Here is a 16,981-nt window from a genome sequence, read left to right on the forward strand (position 1 = left end):
TAAGTGATGTTCACATTATAATGTGAAAAGTTTCTTGTTATAACGTGAGAAGTTTGTATGTCATAATAACGTGAAAATATCTTGTTGTAACATGAAAAACATCTTGATATAATGATACACTTTTCATGTTATAACGTGATACTGATCCTTATTTTTCTGGTGTAGCAGCAATATGCAGCTGTAAGAAACATTGATTTATTATTTTTATAACTAACATCGCTTATTATATGGTGACAAATAAACCAGCCTTCTGTATGTTTTAATATAGTAACTGTATATAAATGGAATACTTTACATGGGCATTGCTTCCAGGAAAGTTGACTTTTATGAGCATTTTCACCCTCTTGAATTATTCTATAAAGTCACATTCACCAACTCAATGGGTTGTATTCACATGCAGATACAGATAGACAAGCACACAGAGACACACAAACACACACACACAGACAGAGCCGGGACTGTAAGTAGCACTATCTCACAGTATTAGCGAGAGATCAGAGGAGAAATCAGATTAGGAAAAAAGAGGCGAAATGGCAACACAAATATTGCCTAATATGATCTCATACATTTCATAAAACGAGTGACATTACACGAGGCTAAGCTCATAATGACCTTGCTTTTTATAGGCAGGTTGGGGTACAGTAATCTGATTTAGCATAATCTCCTACAATCTCTGATAAATGCTTACAGCATGTATCTCTGAGAGAGGTCAGAGCCTATTGGTCCGTTTTGAGGCATTACTGACATCTGCTGTTCACATGCACAGGGCCTGGTTCACATAGAGTTGGACACTGTTAAAGGGACTTTATCAAGTGAGTGCTCATCTTTGGAAAATATTTAACACTTTTAATGTTACAGAGTAATGCTTTAAAAATATAGATGAGAAAGATTGTCCGTTGGTGCTGCTGTCAATACTGGATTATACTTAATATCAAATAATCTAAAGACAAATGTTTTCCTAAATGTGCAATGTGATTGTAATTGTTTCACTATACAATTATGTACAGTATGTGAAGCGATCACATGATTTGAGTCTAATGTTTAAAGAGGTCAAAACTCAAGCAACACTTTATAGTATAAAGACATTTTTTTTTTTTTTACTTTAGTCTAATGATTAAATAAATGGTAGTAAATTGTATGTTGGTCCAGATAATTTTTGGTATGTGGCAAGCCTACTCTTCATTTTTGCCCATTAGAAAGGTGTAAATGTATACGAAGGAGTAGTTTATGTTTTTCATATCCATTGACAAAATATTTACTTTTCACCTTTTGATCTTTTTACACATTTTGTCATTGCATCATGAAGTCAAATTTTAGTGACTAAAGTTCATATAATTCCTGTTTTTGGTGAACAAATATTATCTAGTAAGCAGTACAGAAAGAATATTTTGAAATATTCAAGATTCAAGATGTTTATTGTCATGCCGGTTATACAAGTACAATCGTGTGAAATACTTTTTGCTGGGAAGCTCCATTAAAAAGAATAAGTTATATTACAATAATAAAAGGAAATTTATTGTTTATATATATTTTTTTATATTGCACATATTATATTGATTCAAGTGTTGCATGTTTATTGCACTTTTTGTGAGAGAGTGTCGTATGAATTATCTATTCAAGAGTCTAATGGCCTGGGGGTAAAACTGTTTCAGAGTCTGCTTGTGTGAGTCCTGGGGGTCATTGTAAAATTATAAATATTTTATAATGTTGTATGTTTTTTGTTTATGGCCATTCATATTTTTATTATTCATTAAAAATAATTCTATTTAATAGTCGAAACTTTGTCATGTCCATTTAGAATAAAAGAATTGGGAACGAGAGCGCAGTGTGCAGGTATGTTTTCATCTTTTGTGCGGATTATTGTCAGTAAACTAGTTAGAAAACTTAAATCCTATTAAAGCGACTCGTCCATAATACACTCTGTTAATCCTGGAGAGTGGAAAGCACAATTCCCAAATTTTCACTATTTCAAATAAACTACAACTCTTTAAATTCCATGACATTCCAGGAATTCCATAACCCCTGGAGGGCCAATGGGGACATTAGGGGCTCCTAGTGGCCGATACCTGTAAGTTTAACAATCCAGTGCAGTACTGGGCCCAGTCCACAGGTCTTCTGGATGGTAGTGACCTGAGGACAGACTCTCCATCATTTTCCAAATCAGGTGAAATATATTTTGACCTTCATTCACAATCAGATATCTGCCCAGTAAGTTTTGTCCACAAGTTGTAAATTTTTTTTTATTTTTTCAGAAATCTACTTGCCCAAAGTAAATTTTTACAAATTGTTTTGTCTTGTATTTATTAAAGACCTAAATTAATTGTCATGTTTAATCTGTATGTAAGCAAATTAATCTGGAGTTTCGCCCACATCCTCTAATACCACCAAACTAAACTCCTGTTTCCAGGATAATTGAAGTGCTCGTTTGAGCTTCAGTTTATAAACTTTGTCTTTACCCGTCGTCCTTTTCTCGGAAGTGCCCGATCGTTACTGTGCATGTGCAACTCTCAACAGAGATGAGAAGGAAACAAGATGGCTCACTCCTTAGCTACTTCCATCATCAGCTCCGGAATAAAACAGTGTGTTTAAAGTCCCAGTGAAACAGAAGTTACAGCGTTTTTAGCTTCTGTACTGTGACGTATACCCAGTGAAACGGAATATTTGATCGGTGAACAGTTAAAAGAGGGATTTAAATCCAGTGCTTCGCAATTGTTTGGACTGCTAAAACAATTGTGGTCTTAGAATGTAGCGTGATTTGGAGCTACAGCTCCACACACACCTCGCTTATCGCTAAAAATTGGTACTAGCTTACGTAAGCACACGTCATATTATGTTTTACAGGAAGAAAAGATGATTGGATTTTGATATAAAAATATGAAAAAATATTGCAATTTTTATTGCAAAATTGTAGGTGCACAAATAAATAAATACCAATATTATTTTTTTTTCATTTCATCTCGACTTTAATTATTTTTAACCACTTGCCTGATCGGGCAAGTGAGTTGCTAGATTTATCAGCTCGACGTCGAATTATACTTGCCCCGGGCAAGCGGGCCATCCTCATTGTTGCTCTTTCACTACCTGTTTAGACATTTTGGGATGACATGTCCAATACTTGTCATGCTACATAGGCTAGGCATTATTTGATCTAATTCTGTTGATTTTGACGTCCATTTAAGCCCAACTTTGAATAGATATGTGAGCTGGAAATTTGACAAGTTAAATGTAACAATGTTGTACCTAAACGTATTTGTTGGATATCCAAAGTACCACAGTTAAACCAATCATCTACGGCTTTTTGAAAGGTGACCCTGGCCCTAATATCTTTGGATTGAAGCTGACATTAGCTGATCTATATCTTATAGTAAACCAATAATAATCATCAGCCTACTACTAAGATTAATACCGCTATTATTGATACAACCACTATTACTGTTACAGTAATTACAGCTCCAACTACTGCTATCAATACCGATATACTAGACCAATACGTCAGTCTATGCCTGATCAGTAGGCTATCATCTCATACCAAACTCCTGTTTTCCATCATTGATCTCTATCTCTGCCTATTGTGTGTCATATTTCCCAGACTGCACTATGTGTGGCCTTAGTGTGAACTCTGCCTCCTTTCACTTCATGGGTACAGTACCAGCAGTGCTACAGTATATACTGTATACATCTGCTGGCTTACATCAGCTGACACACCCTGAACCATGATATAACACAGCTGCTTAGTCGGCATCACAGATACACCCCCTGGTGGTGGAATCAGGTCCTACAGTCAGGTGATTCAATAAATGGGCTTTATAACATACCATACCATAACTGGTAGGGCTCAGTCAGCCACTGTAGAATGAAATGGTTCAAATCCGATTCATGAACAAGACTTAATTAATTCCACCTTTAATAATAAGATTTAAGTAATAAATAATTAATTTGTTAATGTTGGCCACATAAATGTACAGCACATCACATGTCTTTGTGTCTGTGCGTATTGTGTCAGTGTATGTGTGCAGATTTCACACTGGCCGGCGTCCAGGTACTGTAGAGGTCAGTCAGCAGTGGTGGAGACCAAAGCCATCAGGGTGACTCTGTAAACATTCCTCTCATCTCCCTTCAAGGTAAGAGGCACACATGTCTGCACCACCTCATAGGGCTGAAACACACACAGGAGGTTAGATGGTGGTGTTGCTATAAAAGCTGATATACCTCATTATTACACGGCTTTGCTGAATACTCAATTCGGATTGGTCAATCACAGCGTTCTACGGTCTATTTTTTTTTTTTATAGCAGACAGTTGCTATGTATAACAGACCGTTGCTATGGGAGCAGTTCTGATGTCCGACCGTTTCTGTAGCAAATTATTGATTTCTTAAGTAAGAAGCTGTGTAATAAGTGGGATAATGTACAGCGAGCGGGTCATTGTTGTGAAATAAACCCCTTCAGGACGATGCAAGACCCCCCGGCGAACAATGACCGGCTCGCTGTACATTATCCCTTACATATTTACAGTTTTTGCCTAACAGTACATTGCTTTGCTTCCATTCATTAACTCCTGTCTGTTTCTCCAAACTGGGGGCGTGCCGACCGTCATCTACTGTAGGTAATACACTGAATATGGATAATTACCGAATACAACCCCACTTCAAGACACTCAAACTATCCCTTAAGTAAATAAACTGGTCAACGGAAAACAGGAGATTCTGCATTTGCTAAACATCTTTAAGTTGATTCTGATTACTGCAAACATTTCTTTATTTTGTAAAGGTTGTTTTCCCAATTCAATAAAGGTGATAAAAACTGTCCTCACCTTGTATCCACTGTAGGGAGTCCATGTGACAGTGGTGGTGCGTTTGTGGCCTGTCTCCACGGTGCCTCCGCTGGGCTCCACACGGAAGCCGAGCTGCTGCAGAGATGCTACGTCATTCCAGTGGAACTCACCACTCTGGAGAAAACAGAGAAGAGATGACTCGCCCAAACAGACAAAATCAATACATCTGCTTTTTTTCACCAATCCTTTACCTTGAAACATGGGCTGGAGCATATACAGCTATTGGATATTTAATCTGCATATGTATGCCTCAACACTTTTCACTTCATAATGTATGAATAAGTATGCTTTGTTTCTCTAATTACATCAATTAGACAGAGTTTATTTTGCTGGCAAAAGGGGGAAACACGGAAACAGCATTTTAAGAGGCATGTTTAAAGAAAAGTAAAACTATAAAAACAGATCTTATGACAAGATTTTGAAATGTTTCTAAAAGGGTAACTTTGGTATTTTTTTGTTTTATTTTTGTGTCTTAGTGACTAATGGGGTCAACTTTTTTTGAAGTTAGTCCAGTATTGAAGGATAACGTTGTAATCAGCAGCTGTGAAACAAGCTGCGAGGGCAAGTGAGCAGTGTCAGTGTAACGTTACGTTCACTTAAAGTGTTTGTTTTTGCCACTGACGTGCTTAGATTGTTATTATAAGTGTCTGACAACATTATGGAAAGGACCTACAGAGAAATAATAACAATACTCATTATTTGTATAGCACCTTTCATAGAAGAAATGCTGCTCAAAGTGCTAAACAATAATGACATTATATGCACTGAGTGCTTCAAGGAGAAGTCTCGTTGTGAAATCGTCAACGTCAGCTCGCCAGGTTTCAGAACGAGACTTCTCCTTGAGTGACACTCTTTCCATAATGTCAGACACTTATAATGAAACATTTGGCAGAAGTATCAGTATCTGATGACATCACAGTACCTTCTTACTGGCCTGTGTGGAGCGGATGCAGCCCACCTGCAGCTCCCTCACGGCAGGTGTGATTCCTCCTGCGCTGTAGTGTGCCCGCAGGGTCACCAGCACAGGGATGGTGCTCTTTTCCATCACCTCCGACTCTAGAGGACCGTATGAGCAGTTTGGAAGTTTTAGACCTTTTTTACTACAAATCCTACATACTTTCGCTTCACTTCACTTTAATGCCCACCAGACCAGATCTGTCTGTCAGTCGGTCCACCACTTTGAACCTGACTGAAATACCTCGACAAATATTAGATCAAAATTTAAATTTGTCCAATACACCTGCAAACTAATGACTTTGTGTTTAGTGGTAATTAACAAATGATGGTGAACGTGATTAACATGTTCGCATGTTAGTATGCTAGTGTTAGCATTTAGCCTCACAGAGCCTCTAGCTGTTGACTCCTCGTCTTATTTCTACCATTCCATACATCCATTGCTCAGTTCCTACAAATCCAACTAAACATCATTTGTACAATTTGCTGAAATGTATGCTACACATTTTTAGATTTTTGCATTGCAGCCTTTTCAAAATGAATCTCTACTTTAAAAAGGGCAGATAGTAGTCCAAAAATGGGTGCAGACAGCAGAAGATGCACACATGGTTCTCTTTATACTACATCGGGTGTCTGCATAGACAGACGTGTTCACACACTGCAGCCACGCCAATGCAGGAAACTATAATTTGGACTTATCTACCACACAATGCCACGCGACAATTATGTGACATTAATAAGCATTCATGCGGCCCTAATGTTCAGTATGATGGCTTACACAATTCAAGTTTCAGGAATCTGGTAAATGATATTTGTACTGTACAGGAATGAATGAAAACCAATGGCTGCCTAGAAGGACAGGAAAAATATGCACAGACATTAACTTCCATTAACTTCCTTCTTCAAGACACTCCAAATATGCAGACTTCATAAACTGGAATTTTGCTGGTTGTCAATGGGAGGCACTTATCCAACTGCTGATGTTATTTTAATGCACAACACCACTTTGATTCAGTGAAATCTACAGTGACCTCCTCTAAGAGGTGTGCCTATTTTCACACATGGATTTTGTGATGAAATATGATCTGAATGCTGGTGACAAGCACATGGGGCTGTCAGCATCCTATGATTAGCATAAATTACTACTAACACATACCCTGCCCTCGCTGGCATAAATGATGGAATGTGTCTGGGAGTTATTAGTCATATTTATAGTGTCACTGTCTTTATTTTCTCTGCCTTGGTGGAGCCGTCAGTATCTCTGAACTTAAATCATTTTTCATGAATATTTTCCATATATAACCAGTGTAATATTGATCCCTTACACACTGACTATATTCCATTAAACTACATCATGTCCATTATACCAGGAGTGGATAACCCTGAAGAAGAGATGAAGGCGGAGGCACGGATACCTGTGAGCTGAGGTTGGCTGGGTATCAGTGAAGGGACGAGGGATTCAATGGGCACCATCAGCGGGTCTCCTCCTAACAGATACATGTTGTGTGAAGAAGCTGCACCCCTCAGATCCACCACACACACTTTACTCTGAGAGACAGAAATGGCACAGGATTCAGGTTGTTATATCACGAAGACCAGACTCCAATGACCAAAAAACAGTAATTTTATCTTGCAGAACAGTGCTGGTCTGCCTCTGTCTCGATCAGTTAGTTAGTTTGTGTTATTGTGTGACTTTGGTTAGTTTGGATTCACCAAAGTCACACAATAGCTAAAACTAACTAATCAAGGCTGCGGTAGACCAGCAAATACCGTGTTCTAAGAGGTAAAATTACTGTTTTTCCGATAGAGTCTGGCGGCTTTGGAGACAGCAAAGATGGATAAAAAGGCCTCAGTTCCCAGTCAGAAAGGGCTGTGTGTGTGGCGTGCTGCTGACCTTATTCATGAGCTCTACAGTTAGTCTGTCAGAATAGTTGACAGACGGGTGGTCAGGCTGAAAGGTGACAGTGATGTCCTGTCTCTGTCCTGGAGCAATGCTGCCCTCTGCTGGCACCGCACTGAACACACTCATCCCACTGTAGTTCTGGGTTCCTGTACAGGATACAAAAGACATACTGCTGCTACTATGTCTCCGACTGTTACTTCTGCTAGTGGTACTGCTGTTAAAAATAATGACATTTCTAAACATCATCTTTTATTTTACTGAGCCTATAATAAATGTGGACATACATTTAACTGCAATGGGTTTAATGTCAGATGCCACAGTTGTTGGTGTCTGTGATGTTGCTCATTCGGACCGCTGATATTTATGCGGTAACCCTAGTTACCATATTGCATGAACGAATCAGATTCTTTGGTCAAAACCACCTGTCTCGTCTTTCCATTATAGCTGTGATGCTCTGTTTGAACAATATGAAGACCTCCACATTGATTAGAATTACAAAAATAGCCCGACCAATAGTGGATATCAATATGTGGGAGTTCTGGAGGTGTTTGCATTTGTTGTTTCTCCTCTCATGTATTCAGGTTTGTGCTACCCATCTGTATGTTATGATGCTCAATGTCATTTTAGAGCTTCGGCAGTCAACGTTGTCATGTTCCCTGGTGAATCACTGCAGTGTTAATACATCTTACCCACAGTAGACTGGACCTGAGAGTCCGTGTAGCTGCCCAGCAGGAAGGCCACCCGGTCAGCTCCACCCTGAGGCCTGGAGGGACAGAGGCTGGCCAGCAGCACCCTGAAACCCACTGCCACCGCTGAGCTGTTCTGCAGCTGCACACAAAACAGGACTTAATGTCAATTCCAGGCTGCAGCCTCCTCAAAAGCACCAAGGGAATCAGTGCATAATATGAACAGCAATCCAGTTCTGGATTTTAAGAATGGACCTGAATCAGACGTGAAAAAAACAGAAAATATCTTCGTCTTTTCCCTTTACCATAAGCACACTGTTGACTGACCTTTAGGACCTGCGAGGTGCTCTCCTTCTCCAACACATAGCCGAGGTCAAGGAGACCTCCAGGGTGGGAGGAGGTGACAGTGGGGACCACACCCTCCCCACACAGACTCATCTCCAGGCTCATCTTCTGGCTACGCACCTCCAGAGTCTCACGGTACTAAAGGAGAGTAGAGGGTGGGTAAAGTATTACTCAATATTTATAATAATCTTGTGTGTGATTTGATAAGCACAACGGCTAATCGTGCTGATGAAAAATCAGTAGATTACTATAGGATAACAATAATTTGGGATTCAACTTCACTCTGAGACTTAGTGGGAAAAGTGTGGCACACTGGTGACGTGCTCATAATTCTAGCAAAAAGCCAGCGCTCCATGTTAACTCACCCTTTTCTCCAGAGACGGACTGAAGGCCAGAACCAGAGTGTGTTTCTCTCCGGGTCTTATGCATCTGAGAGCATTCAGAAGGGAAAAAGGACCACGTACATCCAGCACTGATGACCTCAGCTTGGAAACGGTCAAAGAAAAGCAGTGGGGAACAGTTGATATCATTATTATTATTTGTAGTAGTAGTATCGTCCAATTATATAAGTGGTAGTGACAATTTGTGTGCTTAATTTGTGTGTGAAGTTTGATGCATTATATTTGCTGACAGAACCGTCTATCGTTAAAGGATTCTTTTTTTTCCAGGTTTTGAGATATCCGTCTTTTCCCCCCTGAGCATTTCATGCCTTTATTGGATAGAGACAGACAGGAATTGTGGGGAAAGCGAGAAGCAAGCATTGAAAATTTTCATTTCAAATTGTCAAAAGCAACATTCATCTCCAGGGGAAGCGTATAACCCACAGCACACTACACATCCGTTTTCTTTAGAAATGCTTTCAACAGAAATGCATGTGAAAACTGTGGCTGAGGTGTTAAAGGTGTTGGCCAGGAACCACAACCTCCCTAGTTCGACCCGCCAGAGATCCTTGTTGCATGTCATTCTCTCTCCCCCTCACTTCTTGTCTGCTCTCAAATAAAGGTACAGAAATGCCCCAAAATACTGCCTTTGAATCTTTAATTTTTTTCCTAATTTTTCAAGGCTGTGAGCACCACAAACTAAATTCAATTTGGCCTCAATTGTATTGGGGTGGTGGCAGAAATCCAAACTATCTGTGGAGCTAAATACTTCTAGAGGTAAGTGAGAAAAACATTAAGGTTTTAACAGTTTGAAGCATGACTCTTAGTTCTATAGTAGTGTAAAACTTTGTGTTTTAACAGGATACATCCAACGATTCCTTTGAAATGTTCTGAACTGTAAACCTCTTGATCACTTTTTCTCCTGGAGATAGAAGACACAGATAAAACACAATAAATTAGTACGAAAAAAAGGCATGTATGCTGAATGAACATTTACAACATAAACTTTGAAAAGCACTCACCCACTGCCACCTGATGGAAGTCTATGATACTGTGTCCATTGTTGGATGTGACCACTAGAGGGGGCTGTACAGCAGGACACTGCAGCTTCAGGTGAAGAGTATTGAAGGGACTGTGGAGATATTAGACATGACAAGCTATGAAATATGGAGTATGCGTAAAAGCTCACACTCTTTGTTTTCTTTAGAGCACTTTAAATCGCAAGAATGGTGGAACATCTGTACCCAGGAGGATAAAATATAGTCTTTTCCTATGTTGACTTGAGTTGAGTTGAATAGCCTCAGGATATTTACTTCCTTTGAACTGTTTAGATTTAAACCAAAGGTGTTTCTATCCTCTCCCGTAAGGCACTTTCTGCAATATTTAGAGCCGCTGGTTAAAACCAAACATTGTAAATAGTAGAAAGAGATAGGAGGGACCAACAAGTTTGGATGCAATCTTTTTTCTCGGATACATTCTTTTCAACAGAGGCCAGGATACCGAACCAAACTGTAACTAACTTTAATCACAAGTACTTTTCACAGCTGTTGTGTAAAACTGCACAACATGAAATTTCTCTCATTCTCATTTATGATTAGCAGAGATTATAGTATGAAGAAAAGTCTCAACTGGTTTCCCAGCAATTTCAAGTGGTGATTTCCCATTTTCCACTCTCTTGAAGTCTATGATCGGTAGAAGATGATTTCCAAAGGTTATACCTGCTCAAAAGACTAGACACCTCCCTCCTATATGCTGATTTGAGCTAAAGTTCCACATTTTGGAATATGCACCACTAAAACATGATATGAACTGAAATGCTAAGGGCCTTAAAGGAATAGTTGACATTTTGGGACATAAGCATATTTGTATTATTAAACAGAATTGTGTTTTTTTTTTAATTTAAAAAGTGACATATCAGGCTCATTTCCAGGTTCATACTTGTATTTTGGGTTTCTACTAGCGCGCCAGATACCAAAATGTATGTACAAATGGAGTTTTTCCATATATGTCCCCTTTAAATCACCAAGCGCAAAATGGTTCTCAGCAAACCCGTGGCATGTAGTAGTGTTTTTACTGGGTCTGGGGATGAAATATAATGTTGCCCTGTGGTGGGTGGATCTGGATTTGGATGTTACTTATATGAAACGCAGACCTTATTTTCTGCATGAAAGAATATAAGTCTGGAGAAGGAGGCCGTGGTTTAAAAGAGCTGGCTGGCTTTCAAGTTTTAGGACCACAAAATCTGTACATAATAACAAGACTGCAAATGGCAAACACTTTGGGAATTCTACATTGGGTCCAGTGAACTCCCAAAGATTAAAGACACGACACAAATCTGACATGACAGGGCTTGCAGTGTGTTGTTGACTCAGTGTTACCTCCATGCCGGCTGGGCCTGTCGGTCTTCCTCTGGAGGGTCTCCGTCCGACACAAAGCATGGAACGGTGAACTCACTATAGCGCTGGGTGAAGGAGTACAGCAGAGACGCCCAGGCCTCCTCGTACTGCTCTGACCTTGAGGGAAAAGATTCAGCACAATGAAACCCTTTTCATCAAAGTTTTCCAGCTCTGTTGAGATAATAATAATGTATATATGGTGTGATCACTACAAATGACAAACAATGGGAATACTGATGAAATCACTTGAGCACTGGAAGAAGAGGGAATGTTCCAGCGAGAGCTTTGTGTGTAACTTATTTCCGTGCTGTTCTTCTCTGTCCAAGTTATTAATTGGGTTTAGCCGACTTTCCGACATAAAGAGGCTTTCAGGGAGCATGTGAAATATGTTTCCTAAAGAATAATTTATTCTCTTATTGCACTTCTACTCTTTGACTTATACAATATTTATGAAGGAATATTTGCTTCAGTCCAGCAAACTGAACGTGTTTTCCGAAGTCGATTTGTGATACAAAGCAAGCATCAAGATTGATGACATCAAAGAAAAAACAATCAAGTCTTTGTAGAAATGCAAACCTCCTACCCTGGCTGTATGTCAGAAGGATTTGGTGGTTCAGTTAGTTGGTCCGTCTTTGGATCGTCTGACGTCTTCCAAGACTTTGGCTCGTCTGACGTCTTCCTAGTCTTTGGCTCGTCTGACGTCTTCCTAGTCTTTGGCTCGTCTGACGTCTTCCTAGTCTTTGGCTCGTCTGACGTCTTCCTAGTCTTTGGCTCGTCTGACGTCTTCCTAGTCTTTGGAATCACAGGTACCTTCCTCCCTTTACTGGTTTCCCCCGGGACCTCCTTCTTAGTTTGACAACACATACACATAAAGTACCGATGGGTTCACACTAAAGTTAGACAAATGTAGCGTCTCCATTCTGTATAAACACCAGCATGTTCATGAAAGTGAAAAACATCAGTAAGCTGGTGAAGATGTGCTCACATTTAACCCTCAGAGACCCAGAGAGATTATTTTGAGATGCAGCTCAGCACTGTGTGTCAAGTTGTTCTAGTCATAAATCATAAATTATAAAATAATTAATTAATTAAAACAACTTGGTTAAAGTGTATAAGGATTTAAGACTTCTGTCACATTATGATGGTTATTCCCATGCTCACTTATGTCTTATAAGTTGTTGCAGCAATTTTTGGGTTGTTACACAGATTTAGTGCTGAATTTAACAATTTTTTACCAATTGAGCATTGATAAAAAATATCGTATCTCCCTCCAAAATATCACATTAAGACACCAAGACCTTGAGGAACACAATAGAAAAAGCCATGATGTGATTTGGTATCAAAAACTTTTGACATTTGGAGATTTCTGCAAGAATTGCATTTTTCTGCGATTGAATGGCGAGCACTTCTGTTGTGGAAACTGCTCAGAAACCCCCTTATTGTCAATGTAGCTAGGAAAGCCATCCATCCTCTGAATGCCCTAGGTCTCTAATTTGTGGTTGTAAAGTTTCATGAGGCTGTGATTATCCTAGAGGTCACCACAGGTCATTTTATACAGTGAGGTCAAGTTTAAAAAAAATTCTCTCACTACAATGAAATGCCTACTATGGGGACTAACATCATCACACATGAATACAGCTGGTCTCATTGGATCCACAAGAGTCTCAGCTTACCAGTGATACCCAATATATGCAATTCCAAGACCCCAGTATGCAGAAATATTCAAATACACCATTTTAGAAAAGGCAACAAAAACACATTAATACTGTATGCAAAAAACTGCATTGTTTTTGCCCCAAACTGCATGTGATTACCATAAAATGGGTATGTCTGTAAAGGGGAGACTCGTGGGTACCCATAGAACCCATTTTCATTCATGGTTCATGGTAACAGTGGATTCCTTAATTTTTCTAGTTTCATATGATACCAGGATCTTCACTCTAGCTTTAAGACTAAGCCCGCTACATCCTCTTAAAGACAGTAATGTCAGTCGGGATCGTGGGTCTCAGAGGGTCTCCCCTGTGGCAGCACAGACTGACTCCTCCCACTAGCAGGAGGTGACTGGAGTAGGTGTGTGTATAACGTGTATAGGTGTGTGTATAGTCGTACCTCCTGTTCAGCGTGTCTCTTCTTCTCCAACTCCATCTCATGGAGCAACTTGGCTCGGTGGAGGAGACGCAGCGCCTCATCTTTGATGTCCTGGTCCAACAGTCTGGGTCCGAACGTCACTTGGACCAAACATCTCTATGTGAGAGGAGAGATGGTATCATGTCAGGAACGTCTCAGATTGAGAGGATCCAGCAGTAACACTGGTTGTTATTATCACGTCTTGTATTGTAAACATTTTCAGGAGATTTTAAAATTACATTCAGACTGCAATGTTCTTCCTGACTGGAGATTTTCTTTTTAAACCTCTGCTTTATTATTACTGTTACAAAGCAGAGGTTTGAATTAGTTTTGGGCAGTCTCCTGTTCTGTGGTTTCTCTAGCGTGGACCAAGTGGACTGAGGATGATAATCCTCCTGTTTTCCAATTGCAGACTCTTTACTGGATTTCTCCCACTGGTCCTCTGTTACGCAGTTTGAATGCAATGGATTAATTGTTTCTATAAACAGAGTCTGGAGGAAAGTCTCCCACTGACAACTGACGGAAAATAGAACTTCTAATTCAACTGTCACTCACACTCCACAACAATAAACAACAATGCAATTAAAAACACATATACTCTGGAATGATGCTGCATTTAATGAATATACAATTAACAATAAGATTCACTGTTTTTGTTTGTATTTTGTTCTTTACTCATTGATATTGCAGCATGCAAAATAAAAAGCACTTGTTCACTTCCTTCAGATGTCCAGTAGAGAGCACCATTACACTAAAAAGGCATCTGTTTGTTTCTCACTGTAGCTGTGTATATCTGTACTGTAAGTTGAACTGAGGCTGGAAAATTTTCCTCTGAGGTCTGTTAGCTCTGTGATCATTATGTCTTTGTTGCAAATTGTCATAAAAATAAAAATGTATTTTCTAGTCCCAGGTTTGGTTTCTTTTTATTCATAGACTCAACTCAAACTATTTTGATTAAGATTAGAGATAGATCTATGAGTTAGATTAGGATCATATGTAGCCTAAAACTTTAATTATGGTTTTGCCACGATGTTACATTAAGATTTTGGCCATGCGTAAAATGAGAAACACAACCTCAGGAGATCAAGCTCCACCGTTTTACTAAAACTAAAGCGTGTGATGAGGGCCAACCATGCATGGTTTGAACAGGTCCATAATAAAGGGGCATTCCAGCAATTTAGTATTGCACTTCCATAAAGTTGGGGGAATCAAAAGACACATTGAAAAGACGAGTAATGTGTAAAATCAGTGGAGTGTCCCTTTAACATCACATCAATGTAAACATAAGAGGTGAGCTACTCCACCTCTCCGGGCAGCAGGCGGCCCGCGGAGGGAGTGATGCTGACGTCTGAATCCTCGGGTAGGGTGAAGGAGAACAGCCTGGGGGCTACAGGAGCCACTGGAGGGACTGGTGGTTTGGACTGGTTGTGGTTGGTTTCATGGTTGATCAGGTAAAGTATGGCAGTGGAGTGGTCACCTACTGCCGTGGCCCCAAACTGGACCTGAGAATGGGAGAGTTGCAACGGAGGGCGGACACCTACTGCTCGGCAAGACAGAAGGAAATCTCTGAAGACAAAGGAAAATAAATTGTTTAGTTATATATTAATACATATTGAATGCAGTAATCTGAATCATATCCATCATATCGGACGTAATGACACTGATCGAACCAATCATTAAAATCAAGGATATATTGGGTTTATCAAGAGACATTCAATTGACACACACAACGCAAGATTAAAAGTTATTAACCTGTTAATTCCTGATTTGCAGCTGAGCTGGAAATTGTACTCTTTGGCCTTGTTGGCACTGAAAATCAGATCGATCTCCAGCGTCTCTTGTGGGAGCAGAGTGCCAAAGCCGTCATTAGGCTGGACCTCAATAAACTGCAGTGTGAGAGAACACAAATTGCTTGAATTTATAATTTACAGTTATAATCATTAAGATTGTATTTATGGGCAACAATTTTTCTGCAATAGCCATTCAATGTAATTACATTTACAATTTTGTCCTTTAACTTCCTGTTGACATGGGAAGTGGGGAAGTGGGGATGCGTGGCGTTGTATGGATTTACATCTGCTGCTTGTGATGCTGCTTGTCCCCACACTTTAGCAAATATCTGACCAGTGTTATACTACAGTATAATGTACAGCTTTAAAACTGCCAGAGCTGAAAGAAAATTAGACTTTCTTTTACAGCAGCCTGACAAACAGAGGACGCTATTTGCACATCAGCGCTAATTAGATCAGTGCTATTAAAAGCGCAATTAACCCGAAAGTCAACAGACAAAACGCCACGCGGGATTCAGATTGCATTCCCAAGCATGGGGGATTCACAGCAAACAATGTTTGCATGTAATCCAGCATCATTTTATCTCTTTGATGACAGTCTTACTGTTTACTATTCACTCTCTTTACACGTATCAGTGCTGTATTAAAGGGAGAAATAATCACCTTTTATGTGGATGTCCAATCAGTGTTGATGGTATTCAATCGAAGCAATTCATTCATCAGTGTGTGCTGTATTGACCCAGAAAGCTGAATTCTCCTGCTCGCGGAGGCGTGCGAGAAGTGCCTACATGTACCAGGATGCATTGCGCTCGAGCTTCTGACGCCCAGGCCGGACATATCCTCTTGCTCGGCTACTGCAGCCGCAGCCTCGGCCTCTCTCTGCGGCATTTCTTTGGCAGTATACTCTGGCTCAAATAAATACAGCTGAATATCCGAGTCAGCCAAAATACTGTGAAAAGTGTCCTTGGCCATAACACCCTCTGCAATCATATTTTGTGATGCCATTTTTGCAGTTTGCAATACAAGCGAAGAGAACAAGTAAGTTCTGCTTTTTAGAGAAATCCAAGCTGAAATAGCCTGCAGTTCGTCACTGTCACATCAAATGATGGCACTGTATGCACAGACAGATTTTGCAGCTGCATACTCAGTTTTCTGGATCAATATAGCATTCACTGAGGAATTTATTGCTTCAATTGACTTCATTTACCAGCAACAGTGATTGGGCATCCATAGAAAGGTGACAATTTTTCCCTTTAAGTTTCCACTAGTGCAAATAAAACCTCCTGCTGTTGCTGCTTCACATTAAAAACATCCAACTGTTGTATTGTATTTGTTGTATTTCTGCCAAAGGCAAGTACTCAACAAGTGTTTGCGGTAGTGTTAAACTGCATTTGCTGTTGCCACGGTAACCACTGGGGTTGCCAAATCAACCAGGACTGAAATCTTAAGCATTACAACTTTAAGGGGTTAAATGAAAAGAGCAAATCTCAGTAATGTGAAACCTGTGAAATGAAGGGTGAAGCTGAATGTCCAACAATGAAAGTACGCTTTATTTTAATGACTAAATA

At 39.8% G+C, this 16,981-nt stretch overlaps 1 protein-coding gene across 5 annotated transcripts in view; it reads right to left on the reverse strand.

Annotated features, from left to right (window-relative positions):
- Window positions 1-2,976: 2,976 nt before the first annotated feature.
- Window positions 2,977-16,981, reverse strand: part of cfap74 (cilia and flagella associated protein 74) — a 54,510-nt gene continuing 40,505 nt past the window's right edge. For 3 of the 5 annotated variants that reach the window (XM_037773976.1, XM_037773975.1, XM_037773978.1), the window contains exons 25-39: window positions 15,376-15,509; window positions 14,928-15,189; window positions 13,606-13,740; window positions 12,080-12,342; window positions 11,479-11,613; window positions 10,123-10,232; window positions 9,967-10,022; window positions 9,086-9,205; window positions 8,703-8,858; window positions 8,379-8,517; window positions 7,681-7,835; window positions 7,202-7,334; window positions 5,755-5,888; window positions 4,812-4,946; window positions 2,977-4,156 (exon numbers count right to left, since the gene is read on the reverse strand). In XM_037773976.1, coding sequence (XP_037629904.1) covers window positions 4,052-4,156; window positions 4,812-4,946; window positions 5,755-5,888; window positions 7,202-7,334; window positions 7,681-7,835; window positions 8,379-8,517; window positions 8,703-8,858; window positions 9,086-9,205; window positions 9,967-10,022; window positions 10,123-10,232; window positions 11,479-11,613; window positions 12,080-12,342; window positions 13,606-13,740; window positions 14,928-15,189; window positions 15,376-15,509 — 2,172 coding nt within the window. In that variant the 3' untranslated portion in view covers window positions 2,977-4,051. The remainder of the gene's footprint in view (window positions 4,157-4,811; window positions 4,947-5,754; window positions 5,889-7,201; window positions 7,335-7,680; window positions 7,836-8,378; window positions 8,518-8,702; window positions 8,859-9,085; window positions 9,206-9,966; window positions 10,023-10,122; window positions 10,233-11,478; window positions 11,614-12,079; window positions 12,343-13,605; window positions 13,741-14,927; window positions 15,190-15,375; window positions 15,510-16,981) is intronic. The other 2 variants (XM_037773980.1, XM_037773977.1) reach the window with 2 other exon arrangements.

The sequence above is a fragment of the Sebastes umbrosus genome, chromosome 6 (genome assembly GCF_015220745.1).
Source record: "Sebastes umbrosus isolate fSebUmb1 chromosome 6, fSebUmb1.pri, whole genome shotgun sequence".
NCBI lineage: Eukaryota > Metazoa > Chordata > Actinopteri > Perciformes > Sebastidae > Sebastes > Sebastes umbrosus.